Source organism: Sebastes fasciatus, chromosome 20 (genome assembly GCF_043250625.1).
Source record: "Sebastes fasciatus isolate fSebFas1 chromosome 20, fSebFas1.pri, whole genome shotgun sequence".
Taxonomy (NCBI): domain Eukaryota; kingdom Metazoa; phylum Chordata; class Actinopteri; order Perciformes; family Sebastidae; genus Sebastes; species Sebastes fasciatus.
This window is the reverse complement of record NC_133814.1, coordinates 27,588,597-27,612,992: the sequence shown is the minus strand read 5'-3', so window position 1 is coordinate 27,612,992 and position 24,396 is coordinate 27,588,597. Positions and strand designations below refer to the sequence as shown.

The 24,396-nt window shown below is 43.9% G+C and overlaps 2 protein-coding genes across 4 annotated transcripts in view; both read right to left on the bottom strand.

The window, feature by feature from the left end:
• ankfn1a (ankyrin repeat and fibronectin type III domain containing 1a) overlaps positions 1 to 22,222 on the bottom strand; it is a 113,410-nt gene extending 91,188 nt beyond the window's left edge. For all 3 annotated transcript variants that reach the window (XM_074620724.1, XM_074620726.1, XM_074620725.1), the window contains exons 1-5: positions 22,048 to 22,222; positions 16,689 to 16,816; positions 15,941 to 16,195; positions 12,216 to 12,430; positions 6,639 to 6,895 (exon numbers count right to left, since the gene is read on the bottom strand). In XM_074620724.1, the coding sequence (XP_074476825.1) occupies positions 6,639 to 6,895; positions 12,216 to 12,430; positions 15,941 to 16,195; positions 16,689 to 16,804 (843 nt within the window). In that variant the 5' untranslated portion in view covers positions 16,805 to 16,816; positions 22,048 to 22,222. The remainder of the gene's footprint in view (positions 1 to 6,638; positions 6,896 to 12,215; positions 12,431 to 15,940; positions 16,196 to 16,688; positions 16,817 to 22,047) is intronic.
• The window catches only part of cox11 (cytochrome c oxidase assembly homolog 11 (yeast)), a 173,257-nt gene that overhangs the window by 116,878 nt on the left and 31,983 nt on the right, over positions 1 to 24,396 (bottom strand). The window lies entirely within an intron of this gene.

Here is a 24,396-nt window from a genome sequence, read left to right as displayed (position 1 = left end):
AGGGACCCCTTTCAACATGGACATGACAGTTTATCTTCACCAACATTTAGCACAAGTTATTAAACCTCCTTCACGACAAACTAGAACTTTTCTGACTTTTTTGGGACATTTCAAAATATTTTTCGGACTTTTTTTTTTTTTTTACATTTTTTAGACTTTTTCCGGATATTTTTGGGACATTTTTAAACATTTTTCGGACTTTTATTTTGACATTTTCAGACTTTTTTTCAGATATTTTTCCAAATGTTTTGGGACACTTTTTCAGACATTTTTAAAGATTTTTCTGACTTTTTTTAATTTATTTTTTTACATTTTTCTGACTGATATTTTTGGAATTTTTTTCAGACTTTTTTGGACACTTTTAAACTTTCTTCTTACTTTTTCTTGAACATTTTTCTGAATTATTTTTGGACAAAAACCTTCACACATCCACATATCTGGAGGTCAGAGGTCAAGGGACTCCTTTGAAAATGGGCATGGCAGTTTTTCCACGCCAAAATTTAGCGTAAGTTTGGAGCGTTATTTAACCTCCTTCATGACCAGCTAGTCTGACATGGTTGGTACCGATGGAGTCATCATGTTTTATAGTTTCAGATAATACCAGTATCTTCACTCCAGCTTTAAAACTGAGCCGGTAAAACCTCTGAAAGATCGAATGGCGGCTGGGCCCGACGGCGGCCATCTGATTTTAAAGAGGTTAATTTAAAATCGACTCCAGGTGAAACTTGGTTTCCACAGAGTAACTCTTTCTGGTCACGCGTTATCAGGACACGGTTAATGTCGAACCCCGTCTCAGATCGCGTCGTTGTAAACCCACACTGGGGAGCGGGCGGCGGTTTGATCTGATCTGGGGCTAAAACCACGTAGTGTGAACTCAGCGTAAGTCGATTGATGATTAGAACATTTAGTCTGCTCTTCCTGGTGGTGTATTGGTGCATCCAGCCGCTGGTGCCGGTGTGCTGCAGTGCAGCAGCTCCAGTCTGCAGCGCTCCACGTTTGTTTATGCAGTCGTCTCATATCATGCGGACACACACTCCTGAGGTGGAGGGCGGCGGCGGTGGCGGCGGGGGCCGAGGCACCAATCATCCGCTCCGTGTTGTTTTAAGGGATTAGGCTTAATAAGACGGCAGGCTGAATTTATGGAGCTAATATTTCACGGCGAGGTGATTCATGGAGGATCTGGTGCAGCGGAGCAGCTTAATGGATGTTCAGAGAGACTCGCTCGACTTGTGCCCTGATATGATTAGTCCCGCGGGAGCACGGCTGCTTAATACACCACTGTGGGAGTGTTTGTGAGCGTTTGTGTACAAAGACGGGCCTGAGAAACATGTAGGAGTAAACAGGACGCGCACACACACACACACACACACACACACACACACACACACACACACACACACACCCCTCCTGTACACATCCCTCCCTCCTGTACCGGCCTCAATGTATGGAACATGTATTTCTATTCCGTGAGCCGTGAGCGACTGGAAACAGACGCCGGCCTCCATCGCTTCACCAGGCTTCACCTCATCTGTCAATCTGTCCACTCTCTGCTCAATCAACCACAACCTAATAATAATAATAATAATAATAATAATAATAATAATAATAATAATAATAATAGTTCAACAGCACTTCATCAGGTCTGAATCCTCTTGAACCTCGTATTGATTTTAGGTTTAGTATCGTTAAAGCTTTCTGTATTTAGTTGAGTTCTGATTAGACAAATAGATTAGTTGATAATTTCTATAATTAATTAATCCTTTCAGCGTTTTTTAAAGCATAAATGTCAAACATTTGATGGTTCCAGCTTCTCAGATGTGAAGAGATCGGAGCATAATGTCCACTTTCTAAAATAGTTAATCATTATTTCTAGGTATATATGTATGTATGTATGTGTATATATTGTTTTATTTAATTGTAATTTAAATAATTATTTTATTTCTTTTATATCAGTAACTGTATATCTTTGATTTAGTTTTATTCTAATTTAAATATTTTCTATATAAGTCACTGTATAAATTATATTTATTTTATTCTAACGTAAATGTTTCTGTATATTATTTTATTTAGTTTTATTCTTATTAAAATATTTCTATATAAGTAACTGTATGTTATTGAATTATATTTTAATTTAAATATTTCTATTTAAGTAACTGCATATTTCTTTATATAGTTTTATTGTAATTTACGGTATTTATATTTCTATATAAGAAACTGTTTATATTGTATTATTTTATTATACTAACTAGTAAATATTCAGTTTCTTTCTACTGAAGTGTTGAACAAAGAAATATTATAAATATAATAAGTGCTTTCAGTCCAAAATGGAGGCCACAGCTGTTGTCAGAAAAACACCAGAGTTTCATCGGTTTGCTTCTAAACTCTCGCAGAGGAGGAGGAGAAGAGGAGCAGGAGAGGAGGAGCAGATGAGGAGAGGAGGAGTTGGAGAGGAGGAGAGGAGGAGAAGGAGAGGAGGAGCAGATGAGGAGATGAGGAGGAGAAGGAGAGGAGGAGCAGATGAGGAGTAGATGAGCAGAGGAGGAGCTGAAAAGAGGAGAGGAGGAGCAGAGGAGCTCGAGAGGAGGTGCAGATGAGGAGCAGATGAGCAGAGGAGGAGCAGAGGAGGAGAGGAGGAGCTGGAGAGGAGGAGAGGAGGAGAAGGAGAGGAGGAACAGATGAGGAGCAGATGAGCAAAGGAGGAGCAGGAGAGGAGCAGAGCAGGAGCAGATGAGGAGCAGATGGAGAGTTTGTGTGTTGGCGGTGAAGCCGGCGGTGCAGCTGTTGTCCTCTCAGCTCCGTTGTCTCAGTAAATAATAGATTTCCAGGCAACGCCGGCAGCCGGGTGATAGAAACACGCCGGCGTCTTCGTCCCGTCACTCAGGAGGCCGGCGATGGAAAATCCTCACGGTCGTATATTTACCTCGGCGTCGTTGTAAAACAGAGAAACGCTGGTGTTGAGTTTTAGTGGAAAGTTTAGTCTGCAGGAGGAGGAGACTGTATTCCTCTCATCCTTCTGATACTATTGACATAACTAACGAGGGAACGACCTTCAGCTACTTGAAAACAACATATTTTATATCTTGAGAACGAGCCGTAGGTTTCTGAGGATAGCGACAGAAATAAAACCACTACATAAACTATATTTAAACTAACCCTTTCTATATGAAACAGTCAAATTAAACTGTGAATGTTTATTAAAAAGTAACACATGGGAAGCAAGATCTAAGATCCCAAAGTAAATTAAATACATATTAAATATATTATATTATATTATTATACAAAGAAAAAGCCGATGCAGCCGTGTGTTCCAGCTGTACTTTAAACATCTTAAAGATGTTTTTATTTAATATTAGTCATGATTTCATCAGCTTCTCCTGTCAGGTTGGACTGTTTTATGAAATCAGCAGCCGAAACTTCATGATGAGTTTAAAACCGTAAAATGAAAATCTAATTGAATTATTGTTTGTGGAGAAACAGTTCTTTAAAGTTCCTATTTATTTTTGTCTTTGGGTTTCTTTGATTTCCTTTTTATTTTTCATCTCTTTGTTCTCGTTTCTCTTTGTCGTCTTTCCTTCTGAGAGGAAATTAGTTTTCACAGATTTGGCAGGAAAACATTCAATCAAAGAAAATTATACAAAAACGACGGAGCAAACATCAGCGGATGTTCTTGAGTTTAAAGAATAGAAGAAAACACAAAGCACTTTTTGGCACAAACTGAACCTGAATATTGGTCCGTTATCAGGAACTGACAACGTCGTATTTATTGTTCTTCGTTACAGTTTATTTATGAATTTACTGCTTTAATTTTGATCAAATAAAAAAGGTTAAAGAGCTGCGTAGAGAACAGAGGACAGGAGGAAGTATTACAACGACCAACAACGTGTGAACCTGTCATCAACATCCTGACTAAATATATAAATACTGATAATAACCATCAGCTGATGATGATGATGATGATGATGATGATGATGATGATAAAATAAACTACACAGTCACATCCTCCTGAATCCCACTCAGTCCTTTAAAAAGCAGCCAAAGCGTCACTCATCAGATGTGTCAGCCAGTCGGCCCACATCACAGTTCATCATGGACTCATCACCAAACATCACACATGAACTATCAGAGATCTGATGAACTCACAAACTACAACTGAGTGTCCAGGTCGTGCAACATATCCTCATACAACGGTTCCTGTGATATCTTAAGTAAAAGTTATTCCTACGAATGTCCAGCAAAATGCATACAGTCTTTTCAAAATAAACTTCCACAGGAAACAACTTCCTTAGGTTTAGGCAACAAAACACCGTAGTTATTTTTAGGTAAAGATGCTGGTTTGGGTTGAAATAACTATAGAAGTGGCGTTACTTAAGTACGGAAGTTACGTAACAAATAAATCAATTTCTGGCCTCACACGGGGCACCATAGTGGCCCATCCACCCCGACCTCCTCCCTACATGGCGTTCGCCGCTCTTTATACTTCCTGTTTCACTATTACATTAATTACACACTAACTGACTGTCGTATCTGTGAATCCTCAGTTGGACTATAGATGGTGCTGTTTTCAAACGGCCATTAAACAGTCTTAAAAAAACGTTAATTTATTCTAGGGATGCACCGATACCGGATCGGATATCGGGCCGATACTGACTCAAACAGCTGGATCAGATATCGGTGACAATGGGGCCCATCTATTAAATTTTATTCTATGTTTATATGCTATATACATTATACACTAGAATATAGATTCCTGTTTAAGTTTTGACCAATTTGTTGCTGCATTAAAATAGTTTAAACTTGAACTGTAATTCCTGTTAGTTTTGAAGATTTTTTATCAAGTTGTTGGTGTATGATTTATTATCTTAATAATAAATAACAATTAAATAAATGTATGATATGTTATCTATGTATTTATTTGTGACATTTTGTTTTACTAACTGAGGAAATCATTGTTTAAGTCCAGCCTGATGTTAACTTACACATCATAACAGAATGATCCCAGTCACGTCCACACAGTGAGACATACAGCTGATTAATTAAACACTGGCATCGGATCGGTACTCGGTATCGGCCGATACCCAAAGCCCAGGTATTAGGGTTAACAATCGGGACTGAAAGAGTCGGATTGGTGCATCCCTAATTTCTTCCAGATGTGGTCACTTTTTCTCCTTCGTCTTTATGCAACTGCAACCATTACATTTCACACACATAAAACAATTTCTCCAACCTCAGCTGTTGTTCTTGTAATAATTGGATAATTATCTGGAAAATTCAAAGGTTGTTTACTCAACAAAACGAGATAGTTTCGGCATTATGTAAAAAAAAATAACAAAAACGTCTAACCCTGAGAGAACAACGTCATTTAATTGATGAAAAGCATCTATTTCCCTCATCCTCCTGATGCTGCTGACAGAATACTCCCCCGTCTTTACAGTCTAAAGTTGTGAATCTGGTAAAAGCTCCTAATTTGAGCGGATCTATCGGTCCATCTGTAGCGCAGCGTGACAGGCGGTGTGTCAGCCTCTGACTCACTGCAGACATGAGTGTGTAACTGGAGAAGTTCAATGAGTCCAGGTTACTAACACTCTGCAGCTACAACAGCAGGAAACAAACACACAACACACACCGACTACATCGAACCAACATCGTTTCCTGACGACAATGACAAGTCAAGAGTTTAACTTCAGAGTAGAAAGGTGCAGTTAATCAATTATCATTTTGACTTCCAACGATTATTAAAACAAGATAATCGACATGAAATTATTATTGTGTTCCGTTTCACAATGACGCTCTCGTTTTGTCTTGTGTTATAAATAAAGTGCACCTTAACTGTACAACACTCGGCGGGTCAGAGACGTCCGCTCGATGTGGGAGGATCCGCTCATGGGAACTTTCCCCGGAGCTGGCTGGCCCTCGCTGGGCGTATTTCCTCCGTGGTGGTCCGCCATGACCGGCTCAAGTTTAACTTGGAAAGGCCCAAGGGGAAGGTGCCGCTTTACATCACCCCTCGCTTCGCCCGGACCTCACCCTGACCTCGCCGCTTAGGGCTCGCTGTGCCCTCCCCCTCTGCAGGGAGGGACGGAGCTCCGTGCACCTGACGTGACTGTCAACCGGAACAGACTGTTGTCGGCAATGTCGGCAAGCCACCCGACCCGTGTTGAAACACGGACCCCGTCTCGTTAACCATGCTGTGTAGGTCTGACTTTTTTGCCATGTCATCACCATTAATATCTTAATATTAGGGATGCACTGATACCACTGTCTTTCAGACCGAGTACAAGTACTTACATTTGGGTACTCGCCGATACCGAGTACCGATACGAGTCCTTCTCTGTGCCAAAAGACCGTCGTTAACAGCCAGCTGGAGGGTGTGAGCGACACACGGCAGGACGGGGGCCAAACGGCAATGTTTAAATATCATCCTGAAATGCTCCCTTAAAGTGGCGAAGATAGGTCATTACGATCCTGTTCTGATTACAACAGAGATGGCCGAACATCCTGAGACGTCTCACGTTGTTGTTGTTTAGTTCAGTTCATCTTTCCAACACAAACATGATCCAAACACACTAAATATGATTTAATGAATAGCGGTTGTTTCTCTGCGGTTGAGATAAATAAAGTTAGATAAGACAAAAACTCACGTGGATGTTGCGGAGCTTCTTCCTGCCTCTCTCCAGTCGACTCAGCAGTCTCAGGTGAGGCTGCTCTCCGCCCGCCGGCTGCAGCAGTCGGTCGTCAACCGAAACCGTCTTCCTCAGGGCCGCCCGGTCGCTGGCCCACGCCGCCCCGCCTCCCTCAGCGAGGGGGAGGCTCCTCGCACCTCCACCTCCTCCTGCTGTCGTCCTCCCCCCCGACACGGGAGACAGATCAGGTGACCAGAAGTCACGCTGCACCGAACCTGGACGAGAGAAACCAGAGACACCCTGCTGTTACTGGACACCACTCACACCTGGACAGGTACAGAAGTACAGAAACGAGACACTGACGAGATACTTTCAAACAGAAAATATATATTTGTACACAATAAATAATATACTCTTTATTCTTTATGTTTGTGAGCAAGTTTTCTACATCTTATGTGACATTCATATGTGTTATTTTCATATCTTAATAGGGCTGGGTGATGATTCATTATTATCTTTTATCAATATATATAAATCTTGTTCTTATAATGATCATATCTGTTATTGTTGTTGTTGTACAAATCAATAATTCTGAGCAAAATGTCAATAAAAACTAAATAATAAAGAAGAAGTTTGTGTTTGACACACAATGATTTGTTGTATGTAAATATTATTTGTTTACACATTATTTTGTAAATCAGAGTATTGGTATCCATAATAATCATTTTTATAAAAAAATAAGAAATGTTTCCATTTTTCTTTGAGGTTTTACTTTTGCTTTGAATGATAAATAATAAAATAATAGAAGCGAAGGCCAAACTGTCATCCCGTCAGTCAGATGAGACTTAAAGATGAAAAGATGGAAAGATGAAAGTGAAGAGCAGCAGCCGGTCGGAGAGACGGACTCTGACGACCGACAGGATTTCAAAACGTCAAATCTAAAAGTCTAATTTCAGCGTCGCTCGATAGATTCAACGCTGAACCTCCATCTTCTTCTGATGGTTTCCTGTTTCCAATCAGTCAGAGTGTGTGTGTGTGTGTGTGTGTGTGTGTGTGTTATCAGGTGTCAGAACAGCTGACTGAGCTGCTGCATTAAAACTGCATGAGGAGGCTCAGAGATGAAACAGAGTTTATCCTGCAGCTAATCTACACTTTTATTTTGAAGGAACTGACTCATTCACAAACTTACATTGTGTTCAGGACTCAGACGCCAAAAACCAAGACGGTGATGGACGAAAACCAAGATGATAATGGACAAAAACCAAGATGATAATGGACAAAAACCAAGATGATGATGGACAAAAACCAAGATGATGATGGACAAAAACCAAGATGATAATGGACAAAAACCAAGATGATGATGGACAAAAACCAAGATGATGATGGACAAAAACCAAGATGATGATGGACAAAAACCAAGATGATGATGGACAAAAACCAAGATGATGATGGACAAAAACCAAGATGATGATGGACAAAAACCAAGATGGTGACGGACAAAAACCAAGATGATGACGGACAAAAACCAAGATGATGACGGACAAAAACCAAGATGATGATGGACAAAAACCAAGATGATGATGGACAAAAACCAAGATGGTGACGGACAAAAACCAAGATGGTGACGGACAAAAACCAAGATGATGATGGACAAAAACCAAGATGATGATGGACAAAAACCAAGATGATGATGGACAAAAACCAAGATGATGATGGACAAAAACCAAGATGATGATGGACAAAAACCAAGATGGTGACGGACAAAAACCAAGATGATGACGGACAAAAACCAAGATGGTGACGGACAAAAACCAAGATGGTGACGGACAAAAACCAAGATGGTGACGGACAAAAACCCCAAAACCAAGATGGTGACGGACAAAAACCAAGATGATAATGGACAAAAACCAAGATGGTGACGGACAAAAACCAAGATGATAATGGACAAAAACCAAGATGGTGACGGACTAAAACCAAGATAGTGACGGACGAAAACCAACCTTCATTCATGCAACTTTCTCACATGGTCTAGTGTTAAAAAAGTTAACAAAAATCACAATAAATCTTAATATTGAATCACAATACTTGTAGAATCGCAATACATATTGAATCGGTACCCAAGTATCATGATAGTACTGAATCGGGTGAATCGTCCCAACCCGATCGATTACTAAATGTCTGGTACGGTGACGTTGGGTACCAACGTGTAGTTTGTCCTGTCTCTCGGCCGAATCACGCCAAAAAGTCATGACTCTATAATGGTCTAATCTGAGACAGTGACCATCGTAATAGACGGATCATTGTGTCGTCTGATCCTGACATCATCAGACAACAGAGACTTTAGGCATCACAAGGGAGTTTACTAAAGCCAGTGTGGGCTGAAAGCAAAAACATTCTCTACAAAGTGAAAAGAATGATTTGAAAGCTGGAGACGACACGTCGGTTGTGAACGCATCACTTATGTAAAATGAACTCCGAGCCCCTTCAGAGACATCATGAAGGAGATGAAGACCTGCTGTCAGCTAACAGCATCAATTCTTCACCATGAGAGTGTGTTGTCACTTCCTGTCATGATAACAGGCTGTCTGAAGGTCTGGATATCAACAGTGCTCCTGGTTTTCATACAAACGTCTGAGTCTCTTCACGTTATATCTGACAGACTTCGACTGACGGCACACACAATTTCACAAGGTAATAAAATCATAACTTGACTGACAGCGGGGAGGTGGAGGACGAGAGGGGAGGACAGACATCAGACGGACTCGTCTCACAGCGAGAGGTCATTACAGAGACAGACAGCTGAGGGCAGAGAGGATGTGAAAACAGGGATTTCTACAAAATCATCTCGTCTCTGTTCAGCCGAGTTCACACTACATGACTTTCAAAGTGGTCAGATCGCTGTAATGTCCTCTCCATCAGGAGTCTAGAAGGCATCGTGGTTTTCACACTACAGGACTGAGGACTCCAAACTACGCTTTGACACCAAAACACACATGAGAAGTGACACGGTAAACGACCAGAGGGCATCCTCCGGGTCTGAGAAGTGAAGCCAACGCTGAAGAGCCTTAAACCTGCATCCTCTCTAGCAGCCAGCAGGGGGCGACTCCTCTGGTTCTATAGAAGTCAATGAGCCTACTTCTCACTTTAGATTTATTACCTCAGTAAACATTGCAAACATGAGTTTATGGTCTCAATCGCTAGTTTCAAGTCTTCTTCAATACAGCGATGACCAAAAACCGAGATGGCAACGGACTAAAAACAAGATGGTGACGGCCAAAAAACAAGATAGCGATGGACAAAAACCAAGATGGCGATGGACAAAAACCAAGATGGAGATGGACAAAAACCAAGATGGCGATGGACAAAAACCAAGATGGAGATGGACAAAAACCAAGATGGCGATGGACAAAAACCAAGATGGCGATGGACAAAAACCAAGATGGAGATGGACAAAAACCAAGATGGCGATGGACAAAAACCAAGATGGCGATGGACAAAAACCAAGATGGCGATGGACAAAAACCAAGATGGATGGCGATGGACAAAAACCAAGATGGCGATGGACAAAAACCAAGATGGCGATGGACAAAAACCAAGATGGCGATGGACAAAAACCAAGATGGCGATGGATGAAAAACCAAGATGGAGACGATTCCAGATATTGTCAAAAATGCAGTTTTTGAGACAGAATTATGAAATGGACCTCCCTACATCCACCATGACCTCAACATTTTGTTTTCATGAACATTGGAGCTTTATTTAGCGAGTAGCTGTGTACAGTTCTGTTTAAACTAAAAGATCATTTTGATGGTTTCGATGCAGTGTGAGCTCAATTTTTCATAATTCAGAAATCTTGCTGGATGGTTTGTGGAGGACAGACTGAAGACATTGGCATGAAAACATGTTTACATGCCGGCAGCAGACGGCGGTGAGACTGTTTCTGATATAGTAAACCATATATCATCACTCTGAGTCTGAACACTGGACTCAGACCAGGACTAACGCTGTTCTTCTTCTTCCTCACTCAGCTGGAGTCATGGCTCCCTCTGGTGGACAGAAGGCAGACTAACATCCAGACTGATTATCAATGAAAAGATGGTGAGTAAATGTAGATCTCTGGCTCTCTAATATTATCAAACAAAACGGAGATGTGAGAGATGAGCCACGAGATGAAGGATGGAAAGATGAACTAGTTGGGAAGTCAGGGAAGTTGTCTGACTCCATAAATGGACATGAAAATGCAAATAGCAGAGAGGAGGCTCAGCAGGAGAATAAGAGACACTGGACTTCCTGTCAAGTTGCAATCATCCGTACAGCTCATTGACTATGTTAACATGCTCACTAATATTACCATATTATTCAGAATATGACAATACAGTGACACAATAAGAGAAGAAAACTGAATATGTGGTGCATGTAAACATAGTCAGTGATGTGTATCAGAAGATATGGTGTCAGGATGTTGGTCCACTACCGCTGCTGCTGCTCGTCAAGTTCAGAGATTAAAATCTCTTTTAAAAACACACAGACGGCAGACTGCAGAAGTGCAGAGCTGTGAGACAACATGTGGTTGAGGTCAGAGGTCACGACGAGTGACGCAGCACGGAGATCTGAAAAGCTCTGAGGTCGTATTCCCGTCACGGGAAGTTGGGTTGGCAGACTGTTTGGTATTCAGCTGGTTTAAATCACTACAGAAATACAGTCTGCCTTATTCCCCTTTTAAAGATAATGTTAATAACTCTCTATTGACAACAACATGCAGGCCGGAGTCGGAGCTGCAGAGACGACGGATTAAAACTGTGCAACAAACAAACTGCTCAGAAAAGAGGACAGGAAAGGGATTCTCCTGAGAGGCTTTAAACGGCCTCGAGGAGGCGAAAAGAGAAGGAATGAGAAGAGGAGGAAATCAGAGAAGGAGGGAAAACAAAGAGGAAATCAACAGACGTCTGGGTGTTGACAGAAGGAACAGTTGGCAAAGTGTCCTGGTAAATCCTAAAGGAACATGAAACTGCTGTTACTTCATCTCCCCTCGGGTTCATTCAATTAAAACAGAAAACCAGGAAATCAAACACCCTCTGATGTACACCGGAGGTTCCCAAACTGGGGGTCTGGACCCTCTCGTTAAATCTTTACCGGGACATGAGATGGTAAAAGGACAGGAAAGAAGAGAAATACAAACTGTTGATCCACAAAATGATGATTATTTTGGACTTGAAATTCAGGATCCTTTTACAGACTTCATAAGAATATGTATTTAAAATATGAGCACGGTTGGTGGACGCGTGGAGCCGGTAACGAGGGATCCCTGATGGACACGGCTTTGTTCTAAAAGGCTGATAAAGATTTTAAACTCAACAACAAAGTGAAGCCTGGCTGTAATCTGTTCAACAGGAAGCTCATTATCATTCTCCAGAAGGGTGGAGCTAAAGGACAGGAAGTGGACGCCGTAAACAAGACCACCAGCCGCAGAGCAGAGGGCACGTCCACAACCTCACACCGACCACACTGAGACAGGATATGTAGGGTGTGTTTTACGCTGACTGAACACTCGTGGTTTGTGATTGGCTGTAGATGGAGACACCTGTCTGTTCTTACCTGCAGAGTTCCAGTGGAGTCCTCCAGGACTGGCAGCGAGCCGCCGCCGTTTCCTGATGCTGACGCCGCCGCGGGAGACAGAGTCTCCCGCTGACAGCGCTGCAGCAGCAGCAACAGGTGTGGAGGAGAGGATGGGGAGGAGGGACGTGGCCAGAAATGACATCTCCTTCTGCAGCAGAGCAGGAGTGAGGAAGGTGGAGTCGCTCTCCGATGACCTGCAGGGATTAAAAACAGAAAACTCTGTGAAATATTATATGTCTTCTAGGGCTGTCAAAGTTAACGTGATAATAACGATTTAACGCAATCGTTAAACAGTCTTGAATTACATAAATTGTGTCTCACTGTAAAGCTGAGACTCTGGTGGATCCAATGAGCCCAACTGGATTCATGTGATGATGTTAGTCCCCATAGGAGACATTTAATTGACCTCACTGTATAAAATGACCTGTGGTGACCTCTAGGATAATCACAGCCTCATGAAACTTTACAGCCACAAACTAGAGACCTAGAGCATTCAGAGGATGGATGGATCAAACTAGAGACCTAGAGCATTCAGAGGATGGATGGATCAAACTAGAGACCTAGAGCATTCAGAGGATGGATGGATCAAACTAGAGACCTAGAGCATTCAGAGGATGGATGGATCAGACTAGAGACCTAGAGCATTCAGAGGATGGATGGATCAAACTAGAGGCCTAGAGCATTCAGAGGATGGATGGATCAGACTAGAGACCTAGAGCATTCAGAGGATGGATGGATCAAACTAGAGACCTAGAGCATTCAGAGGATGGATGGATCAGACTAGAGACCTAGAGCATTCAGAGGATGGATGGATCAGACTAGAGACCTAGAGCATTCAGAGGATGGATGGATCAAACTAGAGACCTAGAGCATTCAGAGGATGGATGGATCAGACTAGAGACCTAGAGCATTCAGAGTAACTGTAACTCTTCATGAAGTTAATAAATGTTTGTATCCAGTGATCCTGATACCTGGACTCTGAGACGACGGAGCTGCAGCTCCTCCATGATCCTCTCACCTGACGCCTCCCCATCTTCCTCTTCCTCCACAAGACAAAGACCAACAGCTGAGCCCAGATCAACATCTACGACCTGCACGCTTCACCGCATCACGGCACAGTGACTAAACAACACAGGTGTGATCCCCCAACGTCTCCGACCACGACCTCGTTTAGTGGTTGTGGTTTTAAAAGTATTGAAAAAGGTTGTGAGCAGGAATACTGAGACGTGAGTGAAGTGGAGGTCCACAGCTGAAGGAGCAGCTCCTCTCAACAGGGTGATACCTGACCTCCCCGCTTCACACATCACAGTTTATCAGTCAGGAGGCCTTTGTGTCAAAAGAACCAGGAAGGGGGAGACTAATGCTGCGTTTACTTGCAGTAGAAAAATCCAACGTCCATATAATTCAGCTGCTTTGTCTGGGCCGTTTTGTCAAACGTGGACAAGAAACAACATCTCTTCTTCAAACTGCAGCATCCATTCAGATGTGCAGATGTGCAACATCTACGGGTGAAAACATGAATAGCTGCTCTGGCTGTGACACCGAGGAGCCTGAAAACTGTCTGAATGCTGTCCTCTGGCTCAGGAAAGCCTCAATGACTGACCTCCAGATCCCTCCAGATCGGCTGTTTTAGGTGTAAATTGCTGTATTTGCTAATTTAAATGTAGTGAAAGTAAAGACACAATAAGCACAGATTGATGGCGGGTCATACTAAGCACGAAGCAAACTATTCGCCTCGCTTTACTCGCTTGAGTCGGACCGCCGGTATTCTCTTCGTTCATTCGCTCTAGACCAGAGGTCAGCAACCTTTACTATCAAAAGAACTGTTTTATACAACAAAAAACATAATCTGTCTGGAGCCGCAAATCATGTGATCATTGTGATGAAGGTAACACAGTTTATAGTCTAAGTATAGAGTATATCAGTCTGATGCAGTGAGGGCCAAAGAGACAATGTACTACGGAGTATTAGGGCCACATTGAGGGAAAACACATCTGAGATTTACACAATAAAGTCATAACTTAACAAGAAAAGAAACGTTTCTTTCCTCCATTTCCTCCATCAGTCATGGAAGAAATAACCTCTGTAGCTGCTTTGTACATGTTGGTGAAGTCCCAGATGTGTCAGAAAATCAAACGCCGTCGTGTCTGGGTTCATAACGTCACCCGGCGGCGAGCTGTATTCACATACAGTGACTGTATCTAGCAGCCACACGTCTTTACTGAGGTATGAACCCAAAATAAACAGATTGTGCTGTGATTTAATATCAATAAACAGATCAACATGATGCTGAAATAACTACATGATGATGCTGATTAGTTAAAAAGTCTGAATTCATGCTTCGTCAGGTCTGTTACCATGACGACATGCAGACAACTTTTAAAATGCTTGTTTTCTGAATGGAGTCTGGATGGATCAGAGTCAGGCTACGCAGCCGCTCCATCGACACTCAACATGACGTCATCTAGAGACGTTGTTGTTTCTACCAGAGTCAGTCTGTGGTCTCTGCTCTCTGGACAGATGTGATGGACTATCGTAGCTCTGGACAGATGTGATGGACTATCGTAGCTCTGGACAGATGTGATGGACTATCGTAGCTCTGGACAGATGTGATGGACTATCGTCGCTCTGGACAGATGTGATGGACTATCGTCGCTCTGGACAGATGTGATGGACTATCGTCGCTCTGGACAGATGTGATGGACTATCGTCGCTCTGGACAGATGTGATGGACTATCGTAGCTCTGGACAGATGTGATGGACTATCGTAGCTCTGGACAGATGTGATGGACTATCGTAGCTCTGGACAGATGTGATGGACTATCGTAGCTCTGGACAGATGTGATGGACTATCGTAGCTCTGGACAGATGTGATGGACTATCGTCGCTCTGGACAGATGTGATGGACTATCGTAGCTCTGGACAGATGTGATGGACTATCGTAGCTCTGGACAGATGTGATGGACTATCGTAGCTCTGGGTGACCACAGACACATACAAGATTTATTTATCCTCCATCTCTGATTCAACAACGTCAGGATGTCAGGAGGACGATCTCAACGCTGAGAGGCTTTCCCCACACAGAGACACGTGAATTTCTCGCCGCCAATGACGCGAATTTTTGCGTGTTTGCGTTGCATCATTCTTGCATCTTCTGTACAGTTGGCTTTAAGGTAACCTTCCACGTCTGTAGAGGAATAAATGTCTCCGTTAAGCATGTCGGGCATGTTTAAACCTCTCTGGTCTTCCTGTCCAGACGGCCTTTTGTTATTCTGCTGCCGGCTGATGGAAGAGCCTCCCTGAGGACCGCCACGTCTTCTGAAACGTTCCTTTTATCAGTTAACAGTCCAGATACGTTCTCTATACCTCCACCTAAAGAGCCATAATGACCACACTTCCTTACATTAACAGGACATTTCCCCCCCACGTCTATAAACACCAGTGTTTCCCCCCGGCTTATCTCTCCCCTACATAACTGCCTTCACTGTGGAGCCGGACAAATACTTCATGAGCTCCAGCAGCGGAGGAACAATGTTCCTGCTGGCTGGAGGAGGAGGAGAAGTCTCTTACCAGCAAACTCTCTTACCAATCCCAGTCTGCAGAGCATTTACTGTAAAACATCCCAGTGATCTGTGGGTGCTCTGTGATGATCCAACTGATCTCAAACAACGTTCAAGTTCCCAGAACAAGCAGCACAGACTGACCTGAGAGGAGTGTCAGTCTCTCCTGGATCGCTGCAGGTGGAGCGGCGGCAGTTGGAGGCCGGAGACGAGGAGGTGAAGGAGGAGGAGGAGGAGGAGGAGGAGGAGGAGGAGATGGGCTGGGAATTGGAGGAGTGGTTGGATGCATGTGAGGAAGATGAGGAGGAGTCCAGAGCCCTGGGCAGCAGCAGCGAGGACGGCATACACAGCCATGTCTCCAGGTTGGAGAACTTGGAGTAACTCAGCATCTCCAGGACGCTACGGGAGGACAGACACAATCCTGAATCCTACAAACTAGACTTTTTAAAGAGGAAACAAAATATATCAGCCACAACATGGTCTTTTGAAAGATGTGCACTGATCTCTGACTCTTTGTGGAGGGAGGCTGTTCTACGGTTGAGGAGCAGCAGCAGGAAAAAGTTCCATCACCTTTAGTTTACAGCGTTGACCTTTAAGTCCTGAGGCTCCTCCCAGAGGTCAGAGGTCAGAACAACTCCTCACAGAGAACTACCAGCTGAATCTGCATCTCCGAGGTGTGCTACGTTAGCTTTGACTCTAATACATGAATTCAACAGGAATATGACGTTATTGTTTAAACTCAGCTGACTACCTGAGATGTCTGCAATGTGAGAAAACATGGACAGAAATATGACGTAACTACTCAAGCTCCACTCCTGTGATCTCCAGAGATATAAAACTATCAAACCGCAGTAGAAGGATGTGAATATATCACTACTCTAGCATAGAGTACCTCTCGTCTCCCGCTCCTGGGACGTCATCTTTCTCCTCTTCCGTTTGGAAGACGCAGGAAGTCCTGGAGTCTCGCGATGACAGCAAAACACAGGAGTTCTCAGAGTCCACGGACATCTTCAGCCATATCTGGAGAGGATCAGAGGAACGGGTCAGCTGACAGGTTACACACAGAAAGACAGCTGGTCGGTAGTTAACTGTGTTATCAGCTGGTTAGTTAAAGGGACTGTTAGTAAGAATCATAATGTCTTGTTAACAGCTTCACCTGTGTCCGTTAAGTCAACTAAAGTCAGCGTCCTGTTGCTGGCGCTTGTGCTCGCTCTACATAGACATGAAGGAGCATCGCTCAACACAGTGAGGAGACACACATCAGCTAAAAGCACAATATCACTCTATAGTTCAGCTGCTTGGCAGTAATGTTAGCTGACCAGACCAAGGTCTCTCCATGAATCAATGCTGATCCTAGTGTTGGCTTTTCCCGCCTCAGCCTCCCGACCGCGGCCGGAGGGAACAGGGGAGACGATAACGTTTCTCTCTGCGGAGCCCCGTCACTTCACAAGACACGGGAAAGCTCTGTTGGTCTGGAGGAGCTGCAGCAGTTATTTCTGCACAAACATCCACTGAACATTCACTAGATATTCTCAGAGCTAAACTAACTCTTCTGCAGTGTGGAGTGAGCAGCATGCACGTGAGAGGTGGAGAGAGAGAGAGAGAGAAGGAGCGTGGTGTGTGAGTGAAGGCAGGCAGAGGAGCAGAGGAGCAGAGGAGCAGAGACTCCGGTCCTGGAGACCAAAGCTACGGTCTCCCCCGCGTCCTCCGACCGCGGCCAACACTGTTTAACAGCTTCACTAGATACAACCAAGAGGTTTTGGTGCTTCACTGGAGTTTGTGTTGGAGTCTGAGTCTGAACAGCGGAGACACACGAGAGACCATGAGACACACGAGAGACCAGGAGACACACGAGAGACCAGGAGACACACGAGAGACCACGAGACACACGAGAGACCACGAGACACACGAGAGACCACGAGACACACGAGAGACCAGGAGACACACGAGAGACCAGGAGACACACGAGAGACCACGAGACACACGAGAGACCAGGAGACACACGAGAGACCATGAGACACACGAGAGACCAGGAGACACACGAGAGACCATGAGACACACGAGAGACCATGAGACACACGAGAGACCAGGAGACACACGAGAGACCAGGAGACACACGAGAGACCATGAGACACACGAGAGACCATGAGACACACGAGAGACCATGGGACACACGAGAGACCATGAGACACACGAGAGACCATGAGACACACGAGAGACCATGAGACACACGAGAGACCACGACACACGAGAGACCATGAGACACACGAGAGACCAGGAGACACACGAGAGACCATGGGACACACGAGAGACCATGAGACACACGAGAGACCATGAGACACACGAGAGACCATGAGACACACGAGAGACCAGGAGACACACGAGAGACCATGAGACACACGAGAGACCACGAGACACACGAGAGACCACGAGACACACGAGAGACCACGAGACACGAGAGACCACGAGACACACGAGAGACCAGGAGACACACGAGAGACCACGAGACACACGAGAGACCACGACACACGAGAGACCACGAGACACACGAGAGACCACGAGACACACGAGAGACCACGAGACACACGAGAGACCACGAGACACACGAGAGACCACGAGACACACGAGAGACCATGAGACACACGAGACCACGAGACACACGAGAGACCAGGAGACACACGAGAGACCACGAGACACACGAGAGACCACGAGACACACGAGAGACCATGAGACACACGAGAGACCACGAGACACACGAGAGACCACGAGACACACGAGACCACGAGACACACGAGAGACCAGGAGACACACGAGAGACCACGAGACACACGAGAGACCAGGAGACACACGAGAGACCACGAGACACACGAGAGACCACGAGACACACGAGAGACCAGGAGACACACGAGAGACCACGAGACACACGAGAGACCACGAGACACACGAGAGACCACGAGACACACGAGAGACCACGAGACACACGAGAGACCACGAGACACACGAGAGACCAGGAGACACACGAGAGACCAGGAGACACACGAGAGACCACGAGACACACGAGAGACCACGAGACACACGAGAGACCACGAGACACACGAGAGACCACGAGACACACGAGAGACCACGAGACACACGAGAGACCACGAGACACACGAGAGACCACGAGACACACGAGAGACCACGAGACACACGAGAGACCACGAGACACACGAGAGACCATGAGACACCAACCAGCAAGGATTTATACCTGAACAAGTTACTAACAGGAAGTTTAAATGACACTAGCTGGTAACATTAGTTAGTTAGTTAATTAGTTAATTAGTTAATTAGCAGGTAGATAGCTGGTTACATTAGTTAGTTAGTAGTTAGTTAGCTGGTATTCAGCTTCCTATAAAGTGACATTAGCTTGTTAGTTAGTTCCGTGCTAGCTCGTAACATTGACCAGCTAGTTAGATTGTTAGTTAGTGGTTAACCAAGCATTATGTTAGCATAACTAACATTAGATTATTAGTAACGTTAGTTGGTTAACTAGTTCATAATATCAACCTGCTAGTTAGTAGTTAGCTTTCTGTTAGCTAGCTAGCATTGGGTTGTAAGTTAGTTAGTAGCTGGTTAGTAGTTGGTTAGTAGTTAGTTAGTAGTTGGTTAGTAGTTGGTTAGTAGTTGGTTAGTAGTTGGTTAGTAGCTGGTTGGTTAGTAACTAGTTCATAATATCAACCTGCTAGTTAGTAGTTAGCTTTCTGTTAGCTAGCTAGCATTGGGTTGTAAGTTAGTAGTTGGTTAGTAGTTGGTTAGTAGCTGGTTAGTAGTTGGTTAGTAGCTGGTTAGTAGTTGGTTAGTAGTTGGTTAGTAGCTGGTTAGTAGTTGGTTAGTAGCTGGTTAGTAGCTGGTTAGTAGTTGGTTAGTAGCTGGTTAGTAGTTGGTTAGTAGTTGGTTAGTAGCTGGTTAGTAGCTGGTTAGTAGCTGGTTAGTAGTTGGTTAGTAGCTGGTTAGTAGTTGGTAATAGTTAGTTAGTAGTTGGTTAGTAGTTGGTTAGTAGCTGGTTAGTAGCTGGTTAGTAGTTGGTTAGTAGCTGGTTAGTAGCTGGTTAGTAGTTGGTTAGTAGCTGGTTAGTAGTTGGTTAGTAGTTGGTTAGTAGCTGGTTAGTAGCTGGTTAGTAGCTGGTTAGTAGCTGGTTAGTAGTTGGTTAGTAGCTGGTTAGTAGTTGGTTAGTAGTTGGTTAGTAGTTGGTTAGTAGCTGGTTAGTAGTTGGTAATAGTTAGTTAGTAGTTGGTTAGTAGTTGGTTAGTAGTTGGTTAGTAGCTGGTTAGTAGTTGGTAATAGTTAGTTAGTAGTTGGTTAGTAGCTGGTTAGTAGTTGGTTAGTAGCTGGTTAGTAGTTGGTAATAGTTATTTAGTAGTTGGTTAGTAGTTGGTTAGTAGTTGGTTAGTAGCTGGTTAGTAGTTGGTAATAGTTAGTTAATAGTTGGTTAGTAGTTGGTTAGTAGTTGGTAATAGTTAGTTAGTAGTTGGTTAGTAGCTGGTTAGTAGTTGGTAATAGTTAGTTAGTAGTTGGTTAGTAGTTGGTTAGTAGCTGGTTAGTAGTTGGTTAGTAGTTGGTTAGTAGCTGGTTAGTAGTTGGTTAGTAGTTGGTTAGTAGTTGGTTAGTAGCTGGTTAGTAACTGGTTAGTAGTTGGTTAGTAGCTGGTTAGTAGCTGGTTAGTAACTGGTTAGTAGTTGGTTAGTAGTTGGTTAGTAGCTGGTTAGTAACTGGTTAGTAGTTGGTTAGTAGCTGGTTAGTAGCTGGTTAGTAGTTGGTAGTTTGCTCTGAACATTAACTTAGTTAAGTAACTGGTAGCTGCTCACTGACTCAGTAAAAGTAATAAAGACAGACAGTTAAAGTGTGAGAGCGGTTCACTGACATCTGATGTATTTATGTGTGATATGAAGGCTATATTACTCAGAGAGGAGCAGACGGAGAGACAGACAGACAGACAGAGAGACAGAGAGGACACAGACAGAGAGACAGACAGACAGACAGACAGACAGACAGAGAGACAGAGAGACAGACAGACAGAGAGACAGACAGACACAGACAGACAGACAGACAGACAGACAGACAGACAGACAGACAGACAGACAGAGAGACAGACAGACACAGACAGACAGACAGACAGACAGACAGACAGAGAGACAGACAGACAGAGAGACAGACAGTTAAAGTGTGAGAGCTGTTCACTGACATCTGATGTATTTATGTGTGATATGAAGGCTATATTACTCAGAGAGGAGCAGACGGAGAGACAGACAGACAGACAGAGAGACAGAGAGGACACAGACAGAGAGACAGACAGACAGACAGACAGACAGACAGACAGACAGACAGACAGACAGAGAGACAGACAGAGAGACAGAGAGGACACAGACAGACAGAGAGACAGACAGACAGAGAGACAGACAGACAGAGAGGACACAGACAGACAGAGAGACAGACAGACAGAGAGGACACAGACAGACAGAGAGACAGACAGACAGAGAGACAGAGAGGACACAGACAGAGAGACAGACAGACAGACAGACAGACAGACAGACAGACAGAGAGACAGACAGAGAGACAGAGAGGACACAGACAGACAGAGAGACAGACAGACAGAGAGACAGACAGACAGAGAGGACACAGACAGACAGAGAGACAGACAGACAGAGAGGACACAGACAGACAGAGAGACAGACAGACAGAGAGACAGACAGACAGAGAGACAGACAGACAGACAGAGAGGACACAGACAGACAGAGAGACAGACAGACAGACAGAGAGACAGACAGACAGACAGAGAGACAGACAGACAGACAGAGAGGACACAGACAGACAGACAGACAGACAGAGAGGAGGTGCTGATAGACAGGTAGGAGGAGGTGCTAGTGTGTGACCACACGTGTCTGATGTTTTGGTCAGTCATTAAAAGAGGAAACAGCCGGTCAGATCAACAACCAGTAGAACCAGTAGAACCAGTAGAACCAGTAGAACCAGTAGAACCAGTAGAGCCAGTAGAACCAGTAGAACCAGTAAAACCAGTAAAACCAGTAGAACCAGTAGAGCCAGTAGAGCCAGTAGAGCCAGTAAAACCAGTAGAACCAGTAAAACCAGTAGAACCAGTAAAACCACACAGAAACACAGTTTAACTCCCAGTCAAAGTCCATCAGAGGTTACAGCTCTAAACACTGTCATCCGTCTCCAGTCAGTCAGCTGTGAGTCCTCCAGCTCCTCGTTACCTTCTCTGAGTCCTTCTTCTCCTTCTTCACTATTAATATCCTCTCTTCTTCTCCTTCTTCTCCTTCTGCTTCTTCTTCTTCTCCTTCTGCTTCTGTTCCCAGAGCAGAAACATCTGCTCAGTCTGCTAACGTGTCTTTGTCCTTCCTCATGTCAAACATCCCAAAATACAGAGAGCCAGAGGAGGAGGAGGAGGAGGATCAGGTTACACTGGTTCAACCCAAACCCACACTGACTCCTCCTCAGCACCAGGGCCCAGTCTCAATACTGTCCTGACTCCTCCTCAGCACCAGTCTCAATACTGTCCTGACTCCAGGAAAGGAAAGGAAAGGAAAAGAAGGGAAAGGAAATGACAGGAAAGGAAAGGTAATGACAGGACAGGAAAGGAAAGGAGAGGAAAGGAAAGGTAACAAACTGAAATGACGGGAAAGGAAATCACAGGAAAGGAAATCACAGGAAAGGAAAGGAAAGGAAAGGAAAGCAAATGTAATGACAGGACAAGAAAGGAAAGGAAGGGAAAGGAAATCACAGGAAAGGAAAGGAAAGGAAAGGTAATGACAGGACAAGACTGGAAAGGACAAATGGAAAGGAAATGAAAGAAGGAAATGAGAAGGGACAACAGGAAGGAAATGGAAAAGAGGAAAGATGGGAAGTGAACAAAAGAAGGAAAGGAGGAGACAAGTATGAGAAGATGTAAACTGTACTGAACCATCTCCATCTCCACCTCCAGTTTATACATTATATACATTTAAATACCATATACATTTAAAAATAGAAATAAAAATATAAATGCAAAAATAAATAAATACATACAAAAAATAACTAAAATAAATACATGAATACATAAAAGGGAAAATTAAACATAAGAGTTAATAAATAAGGAAATGAATACACACATAAATAAATAAATAAATAAAATATAAATGCAAAAATAAATAAATACATACAAAAACATAACAGAAATAAATACATAGATACATAAAGGGGAAATATAAACAGAAGAGTGAATCAATGAGGAAATGAATACATAAATAAATAAATGAATAAATAAATAAAAGAGCACATTCAAACAGACATATCAGATAATGTCACATTTTATCTATTAATTATTGGCTACATTTATTTTTAATATTATTTTAATACATTTAATGACATTTATTTATTTATTCATTTATTTTTTATTTAGGGCCTGAACAAGAAGTTTGACGGGCAAAAAAACAAGGAGACACTCAAGAGCCAAGGAGGACCTCGCCAAGAAGTTGACTTCCGTGTTGGAGTTCAACAAGCTGCAGGATGTGAACACCGACCTGGCCGTAAGACATCAACGCCAGGAGACGGAGTTCATCAAGCTGCAGGATGTGAACACCGACCTGGCCGTAAGACATCAACGCCAGGAGACGGAGTTCAAGAAGCTGCAGGATGAGAACAACGACCTGGCCTTAAGACATCAACGCCAGGAGACGGAGTTCATCAAGCTACAGGATGAGAACAACGACCTGGCCTTAAGACATCAACTCCAGGAGACGGAGTTCATCAAGCTACAGGATGAGAACAACGACCTGGCCTTAAGACATCAACTCCAGGAGACGGAGTTCATCAAGCTACAGGATGAGAACAACGACCTGGCCTTAAGACATCAACTCCAGGAGACGGAGTTCATCAAGCTACAGGATGAGAACAACGACCTGGCCTTAAGACATCAACTCCAGGAGACGGAGTTCATCAAGCTACAGGATGAGAACAACGACCTGGCCTTAAGACATCAACGCCAGGAGACGGAGTTCAAGAAGCTGCAGGATGAGAACAACGACCTGGCCTTAAGACATCAACGCCAGGAGACGGAGTTCAGACAGCTACAGGATGAGAACAACGACCTGGCCTTAAGACATCAACGCCAGGAGACGGAGTTCAGACAGCTACAGGATGAGAACAACGACCTGGCCTTAAGACATCAACGCCAGGAGACGGAGTTCATCAAGCTGCAGGATGAGAACAACGACCTGGCCTTAAGACATCAACTCCAGGAGACGGAGTTCATCAAGCTACAGGATGAGAACAACGACCTGGCCTTAAGACATCAACGCCAGGAGACGGAGTTCAAGAAGCTGCAGGATGAGAACAACGACCTGGCCTTAAGACATCAACGCCAGGAGACGGAGTTCAGACAGCTGCAGGATGAGAACAACGACCTGGCCTTAAGACATCAACGCCAGGAGACGGAGTTCAGACAGCTACAGGATGAGAACAACGACCTGGCCTTAAGACATCAACGCCAGGAGACGGAGTTCATCAAGCTGCAGGATGAGAACAACGACCTGGCCTTAAGACATCAACGCCAGGAGACGGAGTTC